Source organism: Arachis ipaensis, chromosome B10 (assembly GCF_059453495.1).
Source record: "Arachis ipaensis isolate K30076 ecotype BB chromosome B10, ASM5945349v1, whole genome shotgun sequence".
NCBI lineage: Eukaryota > Viridiplantae > Streptophyta > Magnoliopsida > Fabales > Fabaceae > Arachis > Arachis ipaensis.
The window spans coordinates 87034517-87052847 of NC_142435.1; the positions used below are offsets into that span (position 1 = coordinate 87034517).

Consider the following 18331-nt stretch of genomic DNA (forward strand, 5'->3'; position numbering starts at 1 on the left):
AAAGATATTTTGAAATCAAATTTTTGAAAAAGATAAGATAAGAAGATATTTTTGAAAAGATATGATTTAAATTAGTTTTTGAAAAAGATTTGATTTTTAAAATCACAATTAATGACTTGATTCACAAGAAATCACAAGATATGATTCTAGACTCAAAGTTTGAATCTTTCTTAACAAGCAAGTAACAAACTTTTGAGAGATTAATTGAATCAAAACATTAATTGATGATGTTATTTTCGAAAATTATGGGATAAAATTAAGAAAAAGATTTTTGAAAAATATTTTTATAATTTTTGAAAATAACTAAGAAAAATGAAATAGATTTGATTTTTGAAAAAGATTTTGAAAAAGATAGGATTTTTAAATTGAAAATTTGATTTGACTCATAAGAAACAACTAGATTTTTAAAAATTTTTGAAAAAGTCAAATCTAATTTTCGAAATTTTGAGAGAGAAAAAGGGAAAGATATTTTTTTTATTTTTGAATTTTTAATGATGAGAGAGAAAAACATACAAAATGATGCAATGCATGAGAATTTTGGATCAAAGTATGTGATGAATGCAAGAACACTATGAATGTCAAGATGAACACCAAGAACACTTTGAATGTCAAGATGAACATCAAGACTTATTTTTGAAAATTTTTATATGCAAAGAAAACATACAAGACACCAAACTTAAAAATCTTTCATGTTTAGACTCTATGGATGTAAGAATGCATATGAAAAACAAGAAAAGACACAAAACAAGAAAACATCAAAATCAAACAAGAAGACTTACCAAGAACAACTTGAAGATCATGAAGAACACTATGAATGCATGAATTTTTTCGAAAAATGCAAGATGAATATGCAATTGACACCAAACTTTCAACTTGACTCAAGACTGAAACAAGAAACATGAAATATTTTTTTTTTTTTATGATTTTAAGATTTTTTTTTGTATTTTCTTTTAATTAAATTTTTTTTCGAAAATTATTTTGAAAAAGAAAAATAAGGATTCCAAAATTTTTTATATGAAATCCAGGAATCTTATGCTCTTTAGTCTAAAGCTCCAATCAAAGGGTTAGGCATGGCTTAATAGCCAGTCAAGCTTTAGTATGTAACTCAGACATGACACGACTGACATACCCTATCCAGAAGAATTGGATATGGCTTTACAGCCAGCCAGGCTTCAACATGCTTCATGAAACACTAGAATTCATTCTTAAAAATTCTGAAGAAAAATATATTTTTGAAAACATTTTTATTTTAAAATTTTTTTTTTCGAAAACAAAGGAGAAATTTTTGAAATATTTTTTTGAAAAATTTTTGAAAACTTTTTGAAAAGAAAACGAAAAGAAAGTTACCCAATCTGAGCAACAAGATGAACCGTCAGTTGTCCAAACTCGAACAATCCCCGGCAACGGCGCCAAAAACTTGGTGCACGAAATTGTGATCATCAATGGCGCCATCAACATGGTACGCTCAATTGTAATCTCAACTTTTTATCACAACTTCGCACAACTAACTAGCAAGTGCACTGGGTCGTCCAAGTAATAAACCTTACGCTAGTAAGGGTCGATCCCACGGAGATTGTTGGTATGAAGCAAGCTATGGTCACCTTGTAAATCTCTGTCAGGCGGTTATCAAAAGGTTATGGAGTTTTCGAAATTAAATAAGAAGTAAACATAAAATAAGGATAGAAATACTTATGTAATTCATTGGTTAGAATTTCAGATAAGCGTATAGAGATGCATTCGTTCCTCTGATCCTCTGCTTTCCTGCTGTCTTCATCCAATCAATCTTACTCCTTTCCATGGCTGGCTTTATGTAAGGACATCACCGTTGTCAATGGCTACTTTTGATCCTCTCTGGAAAATGGTCCGATGCGCTGTCACTGCATGGCTAATCGTCTGGAGACATCACCCTTGTCAATGGCTGCATCCCATCCTCTTGTGAAAATGGTCCAAATGCTCTGTCACAGCACGGCTAATCATCTGAGGTTCTCGATCATGCTGGAATAGTATTTACCCTCCTTTTGTTTCTGTCACTACGCCCAGCAATCGCGAGTTTGAAGTTCGTCACAGTTATTCAATCCTAGAGTCCTTCTCGGAATACCACAGACAAGGTTTAGACTTTCCGGACTCTCATGAATGCCGCCATCAATCTAGCTTATACCACGAAGATTCTGATTAAGAGATCCAAGAGATACTCATTCAATCTATGGTAGAACGGAAGTGGTTGTCAGGTACACGTTCATAGGGAATGATGATGATTGTCACATTCATCACATTCAGGTTGAAGTGCGAATGAATATCTTAGAAGCGGAATAAATTGAATTGAATAGAAAAACAGTAGTACTTTGCATTAATTCTTGAGGAACAGCAGAGCTCCACACCTTAATCATGGAGTGTAGAAACTCTACCGTTGAAAATACATAGGTGAAAGGTCTAGGCATGGCCGAATGGCCAGCCCCTCTGATCTAAGAACCAGGCGTCCAAAGATGTCTAATACAATAGTAAAAAGTCCTATTTATAATAAACTAGCTACTAGGGTTTACAGAAGTAAGTAATTGATGCATAAATCCACTTCCGGGACCCACTTGGTGTGTGCTTGGGCTGAGCTTGAATGTTACACGTGTAGAGGCTCTTTCTGGAGTTGAACGCCAGGTTGGAACGTATTTCTGGCATTCAACTCTGGTTTGTGACTTGTTTCTGGCGTTTAACTCTAGACAGCAGCGTAGAACTGGCGTTCAACTCCCTTTTACATCGTCTAAACTTGTTCAAAGTATGGACTATTATACATTGTTGGAAAGCCCTGTATGTCTACTTTCTAACGCAATTGAAGCGTGCCATTTTGAGTTCTGTAGCTCCAGAAAATCCACTTTGAGTGCAGGGAGGTCAGAATCCAACAGCATCAGCAGTCCTTCTTCAACCTCTGAATCTGATTTTTGCTCAAGTCCCTCAATTTCAGCCAGAAAATACCTGAAATCACAGAAAAACACACAAACTCATAGTAAAGTCCAGAAATGTGAATTTAACATAAAAACTAATAAAAGCATCCCTAAAAGTAACTAGATTCTACTAAAAACATACTAAAAACAATGCCAAAAAGCGTATAAATTATCCGCTCATCAGGGCACTATCTTGGCACAGAACAAATTGATGCACCAGCAAATCTAACAACAAATGGACATGATGGCAAAGAGAATTGATGGACTTCAAGTGGCTGCAGTAAACACAGCAAGTCAACCTTCATATAGGTGGAGCCAAGGTGAAGAAGCTTTTGAGAAATGCAACTATAAGCAGCAACCAGAGCAAGTCCAGTACATGCATAACACCTCAAGCTCTTCTCAGAATGACTTTCATGGAGATACATAAAATTCATCATGGAGGAGTCATCCTAACTTGAGGTGGGGTGATAATCAGAATTCATGGCAAAGGAACCACAATTCCAACAACTCCTGCAACACAAACAACCAAAATCACTCATCCAATAACAATAAACAATTCAAAACCCACAAAACACATATCATCAATCCCACAACAACTCACAAGTCCACCAGAATAACTTCAACACCCCACACAACTTCCAGCAACAACAATCACACCCCAATCAACCACCTATTGACCACCAGGAAGCCAGGATCTCAAATCTTGAAGCCACTTTGCAAGCTCTCAACCAAACCACACAAGCACTTGCTCAGACTACACAAGGTCTAGCCAAAGGACAAGAGAGCCTAGTTAAAGGACAAAAACGGCTAGATGCCACTATGGCCAGACAAGAGGCCACAATGATAAATCTTAATAGGCAGATGGGACAAATGGCTAAACAAATCACAGAGATCGGTGTGAAGCGAGCAAATGCCTTCCCTAGTACCACTAAAGACAACCCAAGAGACAGAGAAAGCCATCAAATGGAAAGAATGTAAAGCAATCACGTTGAGAAGTGGAAAGAAGGTGGAGAAGGAAGCAATCACCCAGGAAGAGCATGACAAAGAAGGCTCAAAAGAAGAAGTGAAAGAGCAAAAGTAGGAGCAAGAAACTTTTACACAAAATGATATGTCAACCAAGAAGGAGGCAGTGAAAGCATATCAACCAATGTTGCCATATCCTCAAAGGTTCAAGGAAGAAAACAAAGAGAAGCAATACTCCAAATTTCTGGAGATATTCAAGACACTACACATCAACATTCCTTTCATAGAAGAACTTGAACAGATGCCATTATATGCTAAGTTCATGAAGGAATTGTTGACAAAGAAAAAATCCTTAAAAGAAGGACAAATGGTTGTGATGTCCAGGGAGTGTAGTGCCATCATCTAGAGAGAATTGCCAAGGAAGATGAAGGACCCAGGAAGCTTTCATATCCATTGCACTATAGCCAACATGATAATTGACAAAGCATTTTATGACCTTGGTGCAAGCATCAATCTGATGCCTCTATCCTTGATGAAGAAGCTTCAAATTCATGAATTGAAGTCCACACAGATAGCCCTCCAAATGGCAGACAAATCCATCAAGCAAACACTTGGTTTTGTGGAGAATGTATTGGTAAAAGTAGGGAAATTCTTCCTCCCAGCTGACTTCATCATTCTAGACATGGAGGAAGATTATAATACTCCCATCATTCTAGGAAGACCTTTTCTAGCTACAGGCAGAACATTAATTGATGTTGAGAAAGGAGAATTGATGCTGAGAGTGCATGAAGAGCATATAGTGTTTCATATCTTCAAAGATGTGCAAGATCCCAATCAAGAAGAAGAGTGCATGAAAATTGATTTGAGGGATCCAAACTTGAAAGAGGCACCTGATGAGCCACTTCCAATGCACTTAAGTTCATGCTGGAAAGGAAGGGAAGAGGTAAAAGTGCTATAACAAGCTCAAGGAGTTGAGAAGGAACCACAACCAAAGCCTCCATATGAGATCTTCAGCAAGAACCTTCCAAAGATTGAGACTCCAAAACATGAACCACCTCCTGAAAAAGAAAAGAATCCTAAGAAGAAAATACCAAGAGGGTGGAGAAACAAAAAAAATCCCACTAAAGGCTTCACACTAGGGGATAAAGTGATGCTAGCTTACCAACCAATGGAAACATGTCCACATTTCTCTGGATATTACACAGTGAATAAAATCCTCTCACTTGAACATGTGGAAAATCATCAAGAATGATACTGGAAGAAAGCTCACGGTAAGAGGGAAAGGGCTGAGGCACTATGTTCATCAACCTCCCTAATGAGGGACAACCGTCAAGCTAGTGACGATAAAAGAGCGCTTGTTGGGAGGCAACCCAACCAGAGGTAACTCTCTTTTCCATTACTATTTCAATAAGAAAGTTAAGTAGATTTATCTGTATTACAAGGAGCTAAGTTTGGTGTTGCACACCAAAACAATTCAAGGGTGAATATTGGATGCTAAGTTTGGTGTTCCACCAAAGATTTTATTAAGAACACATTGCACCCTCAGCATAACCAGTCATCAGCTCCAAACAATCAGAGAAACTACTTAACAGTTTTTTAGTTCTTAGTTTATAATTCGTAGTCCATAGTCTACTTTCTAATTCATAGTTTGCTTTTCTAGTCTATAGTTTGTTTTCTTTAATAAGAGCACAAGGTTTCATGTATGTGATTAATCTGCTGCATAAGAGACATTGGCAAGAAACTAAGTTTGGTGTTCACACACCAAAGTAAGTTCAAAAGCCTACAACCAATCATGCATACTAACCATCTTTCAAGTGCTTGGGGGACAAGCAACTTCCACTATCATTGCAGAAAATCAGTCAACTCTTTGAAAGTACTATGCATCATCATCAAGGAAAGCAAAAGCTAAGGAGGATGATGAAGGACTAAGCAAGAAGATGCCAAAAGGTTGTATTGTTACTCAACTGTTTATGCTTTGAAGTGCTTTAGTTGGAAGTCTAATTGTACCCCTTCTGATTAGTTTACCTTTGTTTACATTCATTTTGCTTACTGTCTTTAAATGTCAATTAAGTGTTCTAGTCTGAGTGTTTGCTTCATTTTCATCTGCTTGAATCTATGTCTTGTTCCCTTCCGCATAAATAAAAGAAAATGTTGAATCAGAAAGTGAAAACTATCCAATTTGATAGGAATGAGAATAAAGTTTAGTGGTGGTATGTGCTAGATTATTCAGTAAGCTCACTAATAAAGAGGAAGGGTAGAGTGTCCTTTTTAAGTATGGACTTAGCTGCTATCTGTGAAATCTTAGTAAACAAATACCCTTGGAAGAAAGAAAGTGTAAGAAGGCAAGGAAGAAAAGCTAAAAATTGGCAACAAAAATGAAAGAAACAAAGAATAAAGCTAGACACCAATAGCTTGGACCTTAAGACACATGCCTGTGGTGCTTTTGTACTAGGATCTGCTTGGATAATTTGGTTCTGAGGAGTATTTTAAAACTTGGCAACTTGGATTAACTAATCCAGGATTATCAACCGAAAGTCCACTATGAAGAGCAACCTAGTTACAAGGCATTTAGTAACCCAAAGAGGTGATGGGCACCAATGTCTTAAAAAAAATTGTGAGCCAAGTGTCTGTGGTGAATATGTGTTGACTGAAAAATAAGCTAAAAAGTTGTTGCAACACAGGACACTAAGCTGCAGTTGAGGGATAAGTTTCTCAGCAGAAGAAAAATAGAAAAATCAAACACCAAGGATGGATAAATAACAACGCTCACAACAACAAAGCATAGTTAACACTTAAAGGGACAATTCAAACCTGAAACCAATAGAAGTAGAGCTTCAAACAGATCTTGCATGAAACCCCATGAACCTAGAATGAATGCTTTCAAATAAGGACATATATGCTTATCTGTTTTCATTCATTTCTCTCATGTTCTACTGCTTGCTTGGGGACAAGCAAGATTTAAGTTTGGTGTTGTGATGACAAGTCATCTTATGCTAGTTTCACAAGCAGTTTTCACTTATTTTCATTAGGTTTATGCACTTTCTTACATAATAAGTAAGTAATTGGATTGGAATTTCATGCATCATTAGTTCAATCAGACATGGGTATTTATGTGCTTTTTCATAAGGTTTTATGAAAATTTTACTTGATGTTATGAATGATGCAAATACCTTGTGATTATAGCAAAACTTTGATGCAAGTTCTTTGATTGATGATAAGTGATGAAGTAGAGAGCCCTGGAGCAAGGAGGAGACCATTGAAGGCGTTGCCAACTCAAAATTGGGCATTGCCAACATCTTCCTTACTTAAGAATTGAAGATGTTGCCAACTTGAGAATTCAAGTTAGCAACGCCTTCATTACTCCAACATTGGAGACGTTGCCAACTTGAGATTTCAAGTTAGCAACGCCTTCATTAATCCAAACATGAACACGTTGCTAACTTGGTTTTCCAAGTTAGCAATGCCCTCCCCATGAAGCATCATCATTCCTTCACTATTTCAACTATAAACACGTTGTTAACTTGGTTTTTCAAGTTAGCAACGCCTTCTATTTTCAACCTGGGAGGATGATGATCAACATATGAAGGCGTTGGCAACTTGATTTCTCAAGTTAGCAACGCCTTCCTTAATTCAACATAGGAGGATGGTAACCAAATGTGAAGGCCTTGGCAACTTGAAACCTCAAGTTAGCAACGCCTTCCTTAATTCAATATGGAGGTTGGAGGGCAAAGTTTATGATGGCGTTGGCAACTTAGGATTCAAGTTAGCAACGCCAATGATTTTAGCTCATAGAAATGTAATGAAGGATGCCACTAGTTCATGCTTGCAAGTTTTCAATATATCCTTCAAAATGGGCATTTAAACACGTTGCTAACTTGGGAAACCAAGTTAGCAACGCCATTGAAACTTTGGATGCAAGAAGAACATGAACACGTTGCTAACTTAGAATCCAAGTTAGCAACGCCTTTGCAAGATTTTGGCTTCCTGGGAGTAGAAGAACACATGCTAACTTGGAAACCAAGTTAGCAACGCCGTCACTAAGTTTCAGCCCAGGGAGAATAACACAAACGTTGCCAACTTAACGTGCCCAATAAGCAGAAGAACTGAGAATAGTGCCGACGCGTACGCGCAGATTACGCATACGCGTCGATATGCCAAAATTGCTGATGTACGCGTATGCGCCTCAGACGTGTACGTATGGATTTACGAGCCCTCTGTTTTCATGAAAATGCTGTAATTTCCTCTGAGAGTTGATTGATCAAACAAAGCCCATTTCCTAATCCGGAAAGCATGGTTGAAGGCCTGTCAAAGAGCCAAAGGACTAGTATAAATAGGAAAGAGTTTTGTACTTGAGGGGACTTTTTTTCCGCTTTTGGAAGGCATATACTTTACATCATTTTTACTTTCATCTGGCTGGTGGCTTTCTTTCTTTTTCTTTCCTTTTCTTTGTACTTGGTTATTTTTCCAGTTTTGCATTTTGGTTATGTATTTAGAGCAATGATAAACTAAACCCCAATTTCATTAGGGGGAGGAGCTCTATTGTAATCTCAATGAATTAATGAAATTATTCTTTTTCTCAATTCAATTGTGTAGCTATTGTATATCTTCTTTTTTTTATTGTGAATTACTCACTCCGGAAGGGGTTTAATTTAATTGAAATGTGGGTGTGAGCCTCGGAAGGGGAATCACCTACATTAGAATTGTAGCTCTATCCTTCACTACTCTCTTGATCAATACTATTTGGGAGGAATTGAGATCCTGAGAGTTAGTGTGGCTTATGGATGAGAGATATGCACTTAACCTCTTCTCATGACAACTAGATCAAGGAATTGGCAAGATTGATTGTGATTAGAGAGATTGGATTGCCAAGGAATTGGGATCCAATCAATTTCAATCCGCCATAAATCTACTCATACGATTGAGAAAGGAGTTGAGACCCATTTGATTCATGATGGATTATGATATCTCCAATCCCTAATGAATCACTTTCTTTGATTTTCTTCAATTTAGATCTCTTTGAATTTACTTTCATTTGCAATTGTTTACTACCTTGAGTCATTTTCTGCACCCAAATCTCGTTTACAATTCTATGTAATTTAAATTTCATTGTTATTTAGATTATGCTCTTTTACTTTCTTGCAATATAAGGTTCCTGTCATTTACTTTTCTTGCAATTTAATTTTCATGCAATTTAAGATTTTTGCCATTTAGATTTCAAGCTCTTTACATTCTGCACTTTAGATTTCTTGCAATTTACTTTCTGTTAATCCAATTTCACTCAATTCATCAATATCAGCTTAACTAAATTCATCGCCATACTAGAGTTGCTTGATCCATCAATCCCTGTGGGATCGACCTCACTTTCGTGAGTTTTACTACTTGATGCGATCCGGTACACTTGCCGGTTACAAATACGTGAGAAATCTAATTTTCACACATCAATTAGTTTATTTTTCTATAAACTTTAACTCTTTATTAATATAGAATTTGAGCTTTTTTTCCCGTTAAAAATATTATTGCATTTTTTAGATAACTTTTTTTCCCTTAAAAAGTGCTTTGCAAGGGATAACGGTCATAGGTAGTCACGTAGACCGCATACTTACGTTAAGAGAGAACGTAAAAGTAACACCGGTCATACGAACATGAGAAAGAGAGAGAGAGAGAGAGAGAGAGAGAGAGTAACACTCTACCATTTATTGCCTTATGGTTAAATCATAATTCGATTATGGTTTGGTGCTACGACACAAGGTTAAGATATAAATACGTATATATAGAAAGGAATAGTATACTAGAAGCCTGCGAAAAGATTTAAAACTTCAAAATAAGACAATTCGCCAATCGTTCACACTGGATAGTAAACATAAGCACGTCGGAGTATCTACTAGTCTCAACCTGCGAAGATTAGGCCGATTAGAGTTACAACAATAAAACAGTTTGATAGACCTAATTTATCTCTACAAATTACATCAAAATAATGCCTCTCAAGGCAAGTTCTTAGAACAAGTTCATAATATAAGTTTTTCAAAAAGAAACAGAGTCTAAAATCAAAGCAGAATAAAAGGTTTTCTTCGTCGTCCTTCCAGATAAACCTCCTGCTCACTGAAAGCACCGGGACCTGTATCTGGTGTAATAATTTCCGAAACAGGTGAGAACATCATCCCTTACGGGGTTCTCAGCAGGGCAATTTGAAAATAGAGACTATGTAAAATCACATGAACCCGCTAGGTAATCCTAATCTCCAATTATACAAAGTTCAAGCCTAGGGTCCTTACTAACCCGATCAAGGTAAATAAACTAAATCTCAACTATATTAGTGATCTTTAAATCTCAATTTTCCCCTTATACAAATTATCATCTCTCTCAATATCATAGATTCCCAACTCATTTAATAATTGATTATTAAGTTCTAGTTTCAATATTATCAATTCATTCTTAGTCTTTTCCACAATCCTCAATCATCACCTCTCGTCAAGAATAACCCACAGTGTCACCACCATCAGCGTATGAGATATCTCATTGGTGCAAACACATACAAGACAATACAAAGAATACACAAATAGAGAGAACATGTAATGTAGCTAGTTCAATTATTAGCATATAGATACAATTATTCTAAAAGGCAAGCCAGATACAAGATGCACACCCAAACAATACACACAAATGCAAATAATGTATACCTGTCCTATGGCCAATGAGCTCATCTGTCGGTTATACAGCCAAACTCGATATGTGCGGTAGCTAACCCTGGACAGTCCTTCGGTATGCGCATTCACAAGCTCAAACTCATATTCATTTATCAATATCCATGGGAAAACATCCGTGAAGGTATAAGTGCACGGCCACATTTTGCGATGGAAGGTCAACAAAATTTCAATTCCGATCGAAAGCAAGTGAGACAAAACCACCATCTTTGTATATTACCCCAAAAGCTCAAATTTTGATTAGGAGCAAGTGGGACAAAACCACAATTCTTGAATCTATCCCAGAAGCTCAAATAACAACTATAAGCAAGCGGGACAAAACTACAATCTCTGCATCTACCCTAGAAGCTCAAATACCGACTGGGAGCAAGTGGGATAAAACTACAATCCTTGCATCTATCCCGTAAGCTCAATTATCAATCAAACTCATTTTCATTATCCTCTAGAGTTAACTCAATCTCATTATTCAATCATATCATCTTATTCTCGGTATCCTTTCGAATCATCTCAATCTCATCATTCAATCATATAATCTCATTCTTATTATCCTCTCAAATTAACTCAATCTCTTTATTCAATCATGTCATCTCATTCTTATTATCCTCTCGAATTATCTCAATCTCATCATTCAATCATATAATCTCATCCTCATTATCCTCTTGAATCAACTCAATCTCATCATTCTATCATATCATCTCATTCTTATTATCCTCTATACCCATTATATGTAAGAACCTGAATTTAATTAAAATAAAATAATAAACAAATTGCCCGAAATAGGTTCGAAATTTAGAAATATTAATTTGAAATTTTAAATATGATATCTGAACTCAATAGATTTTTCTGAATGAGAAAATATAATTTTCTGTGAAAAATTATGTAAAAATGCGTACTAGCTTATGTCTGTCCGGTATTGCGTAAGAGCAATAAAAAGCTGTAGAAAAACTTAGGAAAATATTTAAAGTTGAAAACTGGGCACTAATCTTAAAGGTTTTGACCCAAAGTGGGTCAAACGGACCAAAAATGCTAACGGGTTGGACCGGGCCCAAGTTGGGCCTAAGCCCAACGTATCTAAACTACTTTAATGAGCAATTTAGCTCATTTTTACCCTAAACTAAAGAAGGAGGCACTGAGTTGAGAAGAGAGCAGAAGAGGGTTTGGTTACTATTCATCTCCATCTTCATTTGATCATATCTTGAGCTACAGAGCTCCGATTGATGAGCCATTTACAGCTACGTGAAACTCTCGACGAGCTCTTCAATTTTAGCTAAACAAAGTTGGTAACCTCAAAACTCACGCTCCAGTTTCTGCCCTAATGAAATCTGCGATTTTACGTTTGGTTTTTGAGTAGATTTTGTGATTTTGGTTGTTTAAGTGTGATCTAGTAGCGGGTTATTGTTGGGTTTCATCCCAATTCACAGTGGATAAGGTAAGAAAGCTCTATATCTTTCGTATTTGTTATATTTGTGAACCCTAGGTTTTGATTTTAGTAATTTATATGGTTTATCTTGGAAACTCTTGTTGGTTGGATTTAAATTGAGGAATTGGTGCATTTGGAGTTGATCTTTGGTTTCTAGGCATTGCTGAGCTTGTTTGAGGACTCAACTTGGTGAACTTGTGCATATTGGGAATCGGTCCAGGTATAGTTTCGGCTTTCTTTAAGTAATATGTAATGTTTTGTTACACTTAGGCTAGTGGCATTTAAGATAAGATTGAATGATGTGGTTGTATGATTAATTGTATGTAAATGTTACGGTTGATGATGATTTTAATGAAGGTTGAAGGTGTTGTATATGATGGAGTATGAATATTGATGATTATGATGATTGTGATTATTGGATGAATTATAATGTTAATAATGGGTAATTATTGATGTGTTAATAATTGATGATGTTATTGTTGATGGATGATAAGAAATTAGAGAATTTATGAGGATAAGTTGATAAACAGTGTTTGTGATGGCTTAGAATGGTGTATATGTGAATTGTTTGATGTTGGAATTGTTGATTATGTTTAAGATGGTTATATTAAGAAGACATTAGGAAAATTAGGAGAATTTGATGGTTTGATAGCTAGATGCTTGAGAAATGGTTGGGAAGTATTAACTATGAATATTTGAGTTGTATTGAGTGTGTTTTATTTGGTTTAGTTTTAGAAGTTTTGGAATAACTAGAGAATTGTCACTTTTGGTAAAAATCTGTTTTTGGTGAACTTTGGAAGATCATAACTTGAGCCACAAACTTTGAAATTGAGTGATCTTTATTTTGAATTAAAGATTATTTGAAGAGCTTTAAAATGGAATAAAGTTTGAGGAAAATAGAGTTTTGTAAATGAAGTTATGAACGTTTGAAGTTCAGTGCAAAAATCTAAAAATTCTATAGCTTTAAATTTTTCTAAGTCTGCTAAGGGTCGCGTAGGAGACACAGTGCATGCGACGTGGGTATTCTTGACTTCCTAGGAGTCTTGTGTATGTGAGCACTGCACGGGTATGCAGAAGTCCAAATTTTACCCTTGCATACGCGAATTTTTACACGCAACGGGAGCATTCAATTCGGGTTGGAACACTCGGGTACGCGAGTAGGGTGCCGCGTATGCGGACACCCAAAATTTCAAGGCATGCATATGCGAGACAGGGGTTCGCATACGTGAGATCCCTGTTTTGCTGAAAATGTGATTTTCTTCACTTTTAAGGGTTCTCTACCTTTCCAAAGTTCTTTAATTTCTCGTTAAGACTTGTTGTTAGTAATTAGGCCTTAAGACTAGTATAGATGGGTTTATGATTTGAGATTAGTGAATCTATATATGGGTTTAGAATATGGTGACTTAGGCTTCATATGTCAGTTGGTGAAATTATGCTGTGAGATGATGGGGAGTTAGGTTGATAATGAACTTGTTAGATTGAAGATGGATGGCGAGATTGAAACTTGAAAATGAATGATTATGGTTAATGAGATGAGTATAAACGGACTTGTGCTATGAGAAGTGACCTCTGAGACTGATTATGTATTTGAGACATGCATTGTTTTGGTAAGTCGCTATGCGCCTCGGGCAAGGGTTCTGGTAGTCTCCCGCTTGTCGAGATAGCGGTGCCGGCGTAGGGGACTAGGCAGTCTCCCGCTCACATAATCTTTCTACCGCAAGAGTGAACTCAGACACTATAACCCGAAAGAGTTTGCTAGGCACTATAACTCATGTGGCGCAAGATAAAGTGTTGGGCACCAGAAAGAGTGAGTAGGGGACTATAACCCTAGTCGTGGTAGAAAGGCAACATCCCGGGGATGTGTCGGGTTGGCATTTTGAACCGACAAGTGATATCACAAGCCAAATAGGATAGACGTTCATCATATGCATCTTCTACATACTTGCTCGCTTTGAATGATTGGGTTATTCCTATTTGAACAACATGCCTAAATGTTAGTTGATTTACTTGCTATATATGTATACTACTTATGTTTTACTTGCTTGCATTATCTGTGGTTGACTAGTGCTGAGGATGTTAGGTAGGTGGTGGCGATGAGATCGCATGGAGGGTAGGTTGGCGAAGGCTGTGGGATACAAGAGTGTGATTTGATATTAGTTAGAAATCCTCTAAGTTTATATTTATCCTGTTTACGGATTAAGTTAATTATTTGTTTTAAGCTTGAATATTCTGTATTGATGTGAAGTTCTAGGATTGCCTTTGGCGTCCTGGAACCTTATATCTTACCTATTGGGCACTATTACCATACTGAGAACCTTTGGTTCTCATACCATATATCGTTGTTATTTTTCAGCTGCAGGTCGTAACCCACCTCGGTGAGTTGCGAGATGTTGACGGAGCGGAGGATCTTTTATCATCTTTTGTACTTTTGGATATTTTGTTATAGTACTCTCACTTTTGTAATTTATACTTTGTTGCCTTAGAGGCTAAACTTGAGAGACAGGACACATATGTTGTTTTAAATCAAACACTCTGTTATGTCTGTATTTAACTAGTCGGCCTAAACTCCGCGGGCTACGGCTAGTATCCTTTTTGGCTATTATATATATATACTTTGTAATCTTTTATATTTTATCAACATGTTGTATCTTGTACCTTAACTTATTTAGTTCTTGGGTGTGAACACTTCGCGTTTTGTAATTCCGCTTTATGCTACTTTAAGCTTTTACTCCTTCATCGGGCTTCTAGTATTACTATTTCTTTCTATATATATATAGTATGGTATGAGCTTTAGAACTATCGTGACACTTTGTTATCCTTCGCTTTACAGCTAGAGGTAAGGCTTAGGGTAATAGGGTGTTACATTATAGGATTTATGGAACTTTGAAATGTTAAGAAAATGGTTTAGAGGCATAAGATTCGTTCCAAATCATAGAAAATAGTTATCAGATCTCAATTAGAGATTACAGAAGTGAAAAAGTAGAATGGAATAGGCAAAACAGTTAAAAATTAAATTTCACTAAAAGAGGACATTCGTGCATACGCATGCCTCATGCGTACTGACGGAGGATTATTGTCGGTCTAGAATTTCTCAATAAAAGAATCTCTTTGCAAGCATAGTATAAACCGACGAGTAACCCTGAATCAAAGTTTAAAAGATTGTCAAATTACAAACCAAAATAATCGGGAGAATCAATCTCGGGTCGTTCTCCCTAGGAATTGCAATCGAGTGCTCAATTATTGGCTATGAGGAAATCGGGGGTGAGATAGCAATTGACACAAAATTAAATAGCAAGAAAGTAAATGGCAATTGACTAACAAAGGAAAAGAAACTCAAATGGTAAAAAGGTCTTGGCAAGGGTTGATGGTCAAGGATCACTTTCCTTGTCACCAACCACAACATGATAATTACAAGAGCAATCCCACATTGTCATCCCCAACATTGGAGGAAAGTCAAATGGACTTAGTTAATCATAATCTATAAGTCCTAGCCAACTTACTAATTAACTTAGTAAAAGACTAGCGTCAATGGAAACAAGACTAATTAATATCTCCAAATTATCAATCAACATGGACATTAGTAACTCAAGGTCACCCAAGTTACCAACCCAAGCCAAGAATGCAAAAATCTACTCTAAAACTAAAAGGAGTATTTAAACAAACACCTAGAATGCATAAAATAAAATATGGCAAATTGCAAGAATTAATAAAGGCTACAACTACCAAAACAAGAAGGCAACAATAACTAATCAAATAAATAACATTAAACATGAAATACCTCAAATTGCATTAAAGGGAGTTGAAATCTAACAATTGTTCATAAACTAAAATAGACAAAATAAAGGAATCAACAAGAGAAACTAAATAAACTAGGATACTAAAACAAGAAAAAGTAAAGGAAACTAGATTGAAACAAGATTCAATCCTGAAATTAAGAAGAAATTAAACAAAGAATCCAAAATAAAACCTAAAACTAACACTACTTGGTTCATCCCCCTTTAATCCTTGGTTCAATAGCACTAGAATTGAGTTGGATTGGGTCCAAAATGGCTAGAAATTGCGGATCACATTTTTGCATTAAGTGAGTCTCGCGCTGCATGTCATGCGTATGCATGAGGCATGTGTACAAATAAGGCATGCGTACACGTGACTTAACTCCATGTCTACTATAGACAATTGCATATCATTTTGAAGTCCCAGATATAGCTTTCTAATGCCACTGAAACCGCCTCATTCGGAGCTCTGTAGCTCAAGTTATGATCCATTTAGTATGAAGAGGTCAGGATTGATAGCTTTCCAAAACTTCATTTCTTCATGAATTCTTCACTTTTACATACTTTGTCTTCATTTCTTCAATCGAATCTTTGCCTGAAATCACTTAACAAATACATCAAGGCATCGAATGAAATTAAATTAAATTAAATTTAGCATTTTAGGAGCCTAAAAAGCATGTTTTTACTCTTAAGTACAATTTAGAAGAAATTCACAAAATCATGTTATTTTATTGAATAAATGTGAGATAAGTTGATAAAATCCACCAAATTCAACACAAGATAAACCCTAAAATTAGAGTTTATCAACCTCCCGACACTTAAACAATAGCATGTCCTTATGCTATACATCAAGGAAGGAACAAGAAAGGGATATCAACATTTATTAAATGCCAACTATCTAAATCCAATCCATCTAAATGCATGTAACTACTTGGTCAAAATAAATCAATTTCCAAGAATACATATATAAACATAGGGACTAAAGCAATCACAACCAAGTCAAATCCTCAATTGAATTGAATCCTAGAAAAGAATTTTCAAACTTTCAAGATAAGAGATTATCGTAGGTGAAAACATAGAATTGAGCAATCGAACCCCTTATCGGATGTGTATACGCTCTAGTCGCTCAAGTGTATAGGGTTGATTCACTCAATTCTCTTCTAATCTTGATTTTCAAAGATTTGTTTTTCATCTAACAATCAACAATTATTCAATGTATGCATACAAATATCATGAGGACTTTTCAAAGGTTGTAATGGGCTAGGGTCAAGGTAAGATTGTGTTTGGTCAAGTGAACTAAAATTTGAATCTTTGATTAACTTAAACTTCCCACCTAACCTATGACAACTTATTTAATTCTAATGCAAAAGCGAACTACCCATTATTTATTTTTTCACACACTCATGCATTCTTTTCAATTCACATCCTATATACATTATTCTTATTACTTTACTTTAGGGTTAACATTTGTCCCCTTTTTATTGCTTTTTTTTTTTCTCTTTCTCTTTTTCTTTTTCTTTTTTTTCATTTTTTTCTTTTTCTTCTTTATTTTCTTTTCAAAATAAAATATATACAAGAGTATCAATGCATATGATTTAAACTTTAATGCATGAGTATGTACCAATTCCCAAGATCTTCAACAAAAATACACTTTTATCTCAACCAATGTTCCCAAACTTCTCCACACTTAATTGATATACATTCTCACTACCCTAAGCTAATCAAAGAATCAAATTAAAGACATTTATTATTTTTCACTCAAGAGTAGTGATGTGCTAAAATAAAGAACCAAAGGGGATTAAAATAGGCTCAAAATTGGCTAACAATGGTAGATAAAAGGGTAAGGTCAATTGGGTAAGTGAGCTCAAATGAAATAAAGGTCTCAATCATATAAATGCATTCATACACAAAATAATGGACCTAAAGAATCAAACAAATCAAAGATTACAATCATAGAAAGAGAATAACACACACAAGAATGAGAATAGTGGTTAATATGATGTAACCACACAATTAGGCTCAAAACTCACAAAGTTGTGTGTTCTTAGTACAAAAACCATATTCCATAATATATTTCAAGAAAGTTTCAATGAAAATATGTAACTCAAATCAATTTTGGAATGCCCTATAATGAAATGGCCTTAGAATTTTCATTATTTTTACTAAGCTTATTATATGTATATACATGAAAAGAAATTCAATAAACTAAGAAAAATGCAAATAGAGCTCTAAAATATATGCAAACCAAGAAAAATACAACTAAGAATTTTAGAAACACCTAATAATAAGAAAAAAATGAATTGTGAATGTGTTTAAGATTAGAATTTTTCACCCAAGGTTGGCTGATTGGTCGGATCACCTCCCTACATTTAACAGTTTGTACCGTCCTCGGTCCACTCAAAGATGAACAAGGAGATACGGTGACTACATGGATCGGCACCTTCAGTTGGTGGATCATTCGGCTGCTGCTTGTACTTTCTTCTGCTTCCCTTTCTGCTTATGGTGGATCATCCAGAAAGATAGAAAAAGAAGATAATAAGA

At 35.7% G+C, this 18331-nt stretch overlaps 1 protein-coding gene across 1 annotated transcript; it reads left to right on the forward strand.

Annotated features, from left to right (window-relative positions):
- Positions 1-4365: 4365 nt before the first annotated feature.
- On the forward strand, positions 4366-4854 carry LOC148580745 (uncharacterized). Its single transcript, XM_088492277.1, has one exon. The coding sequence runs from the start codon at positions 4366-4368 to the stop codon at positions 4852-4854; it is 489 nt and encodes a 162-aa protein (XP_088348403.1).
- The last annotated feature ends 13477 nt before the right edge of the window (positions 4855-18331 follow it).

What these genes read in the sequence shown, in the direction of transcription:
- LOC148580745 (XM_088492277.1), top strand. Translation starts at nt 4,366, where the DNA reads ATGATAATTGACAAAGCATTTTATGACCTTGGTGCAAGCATCAATCTG.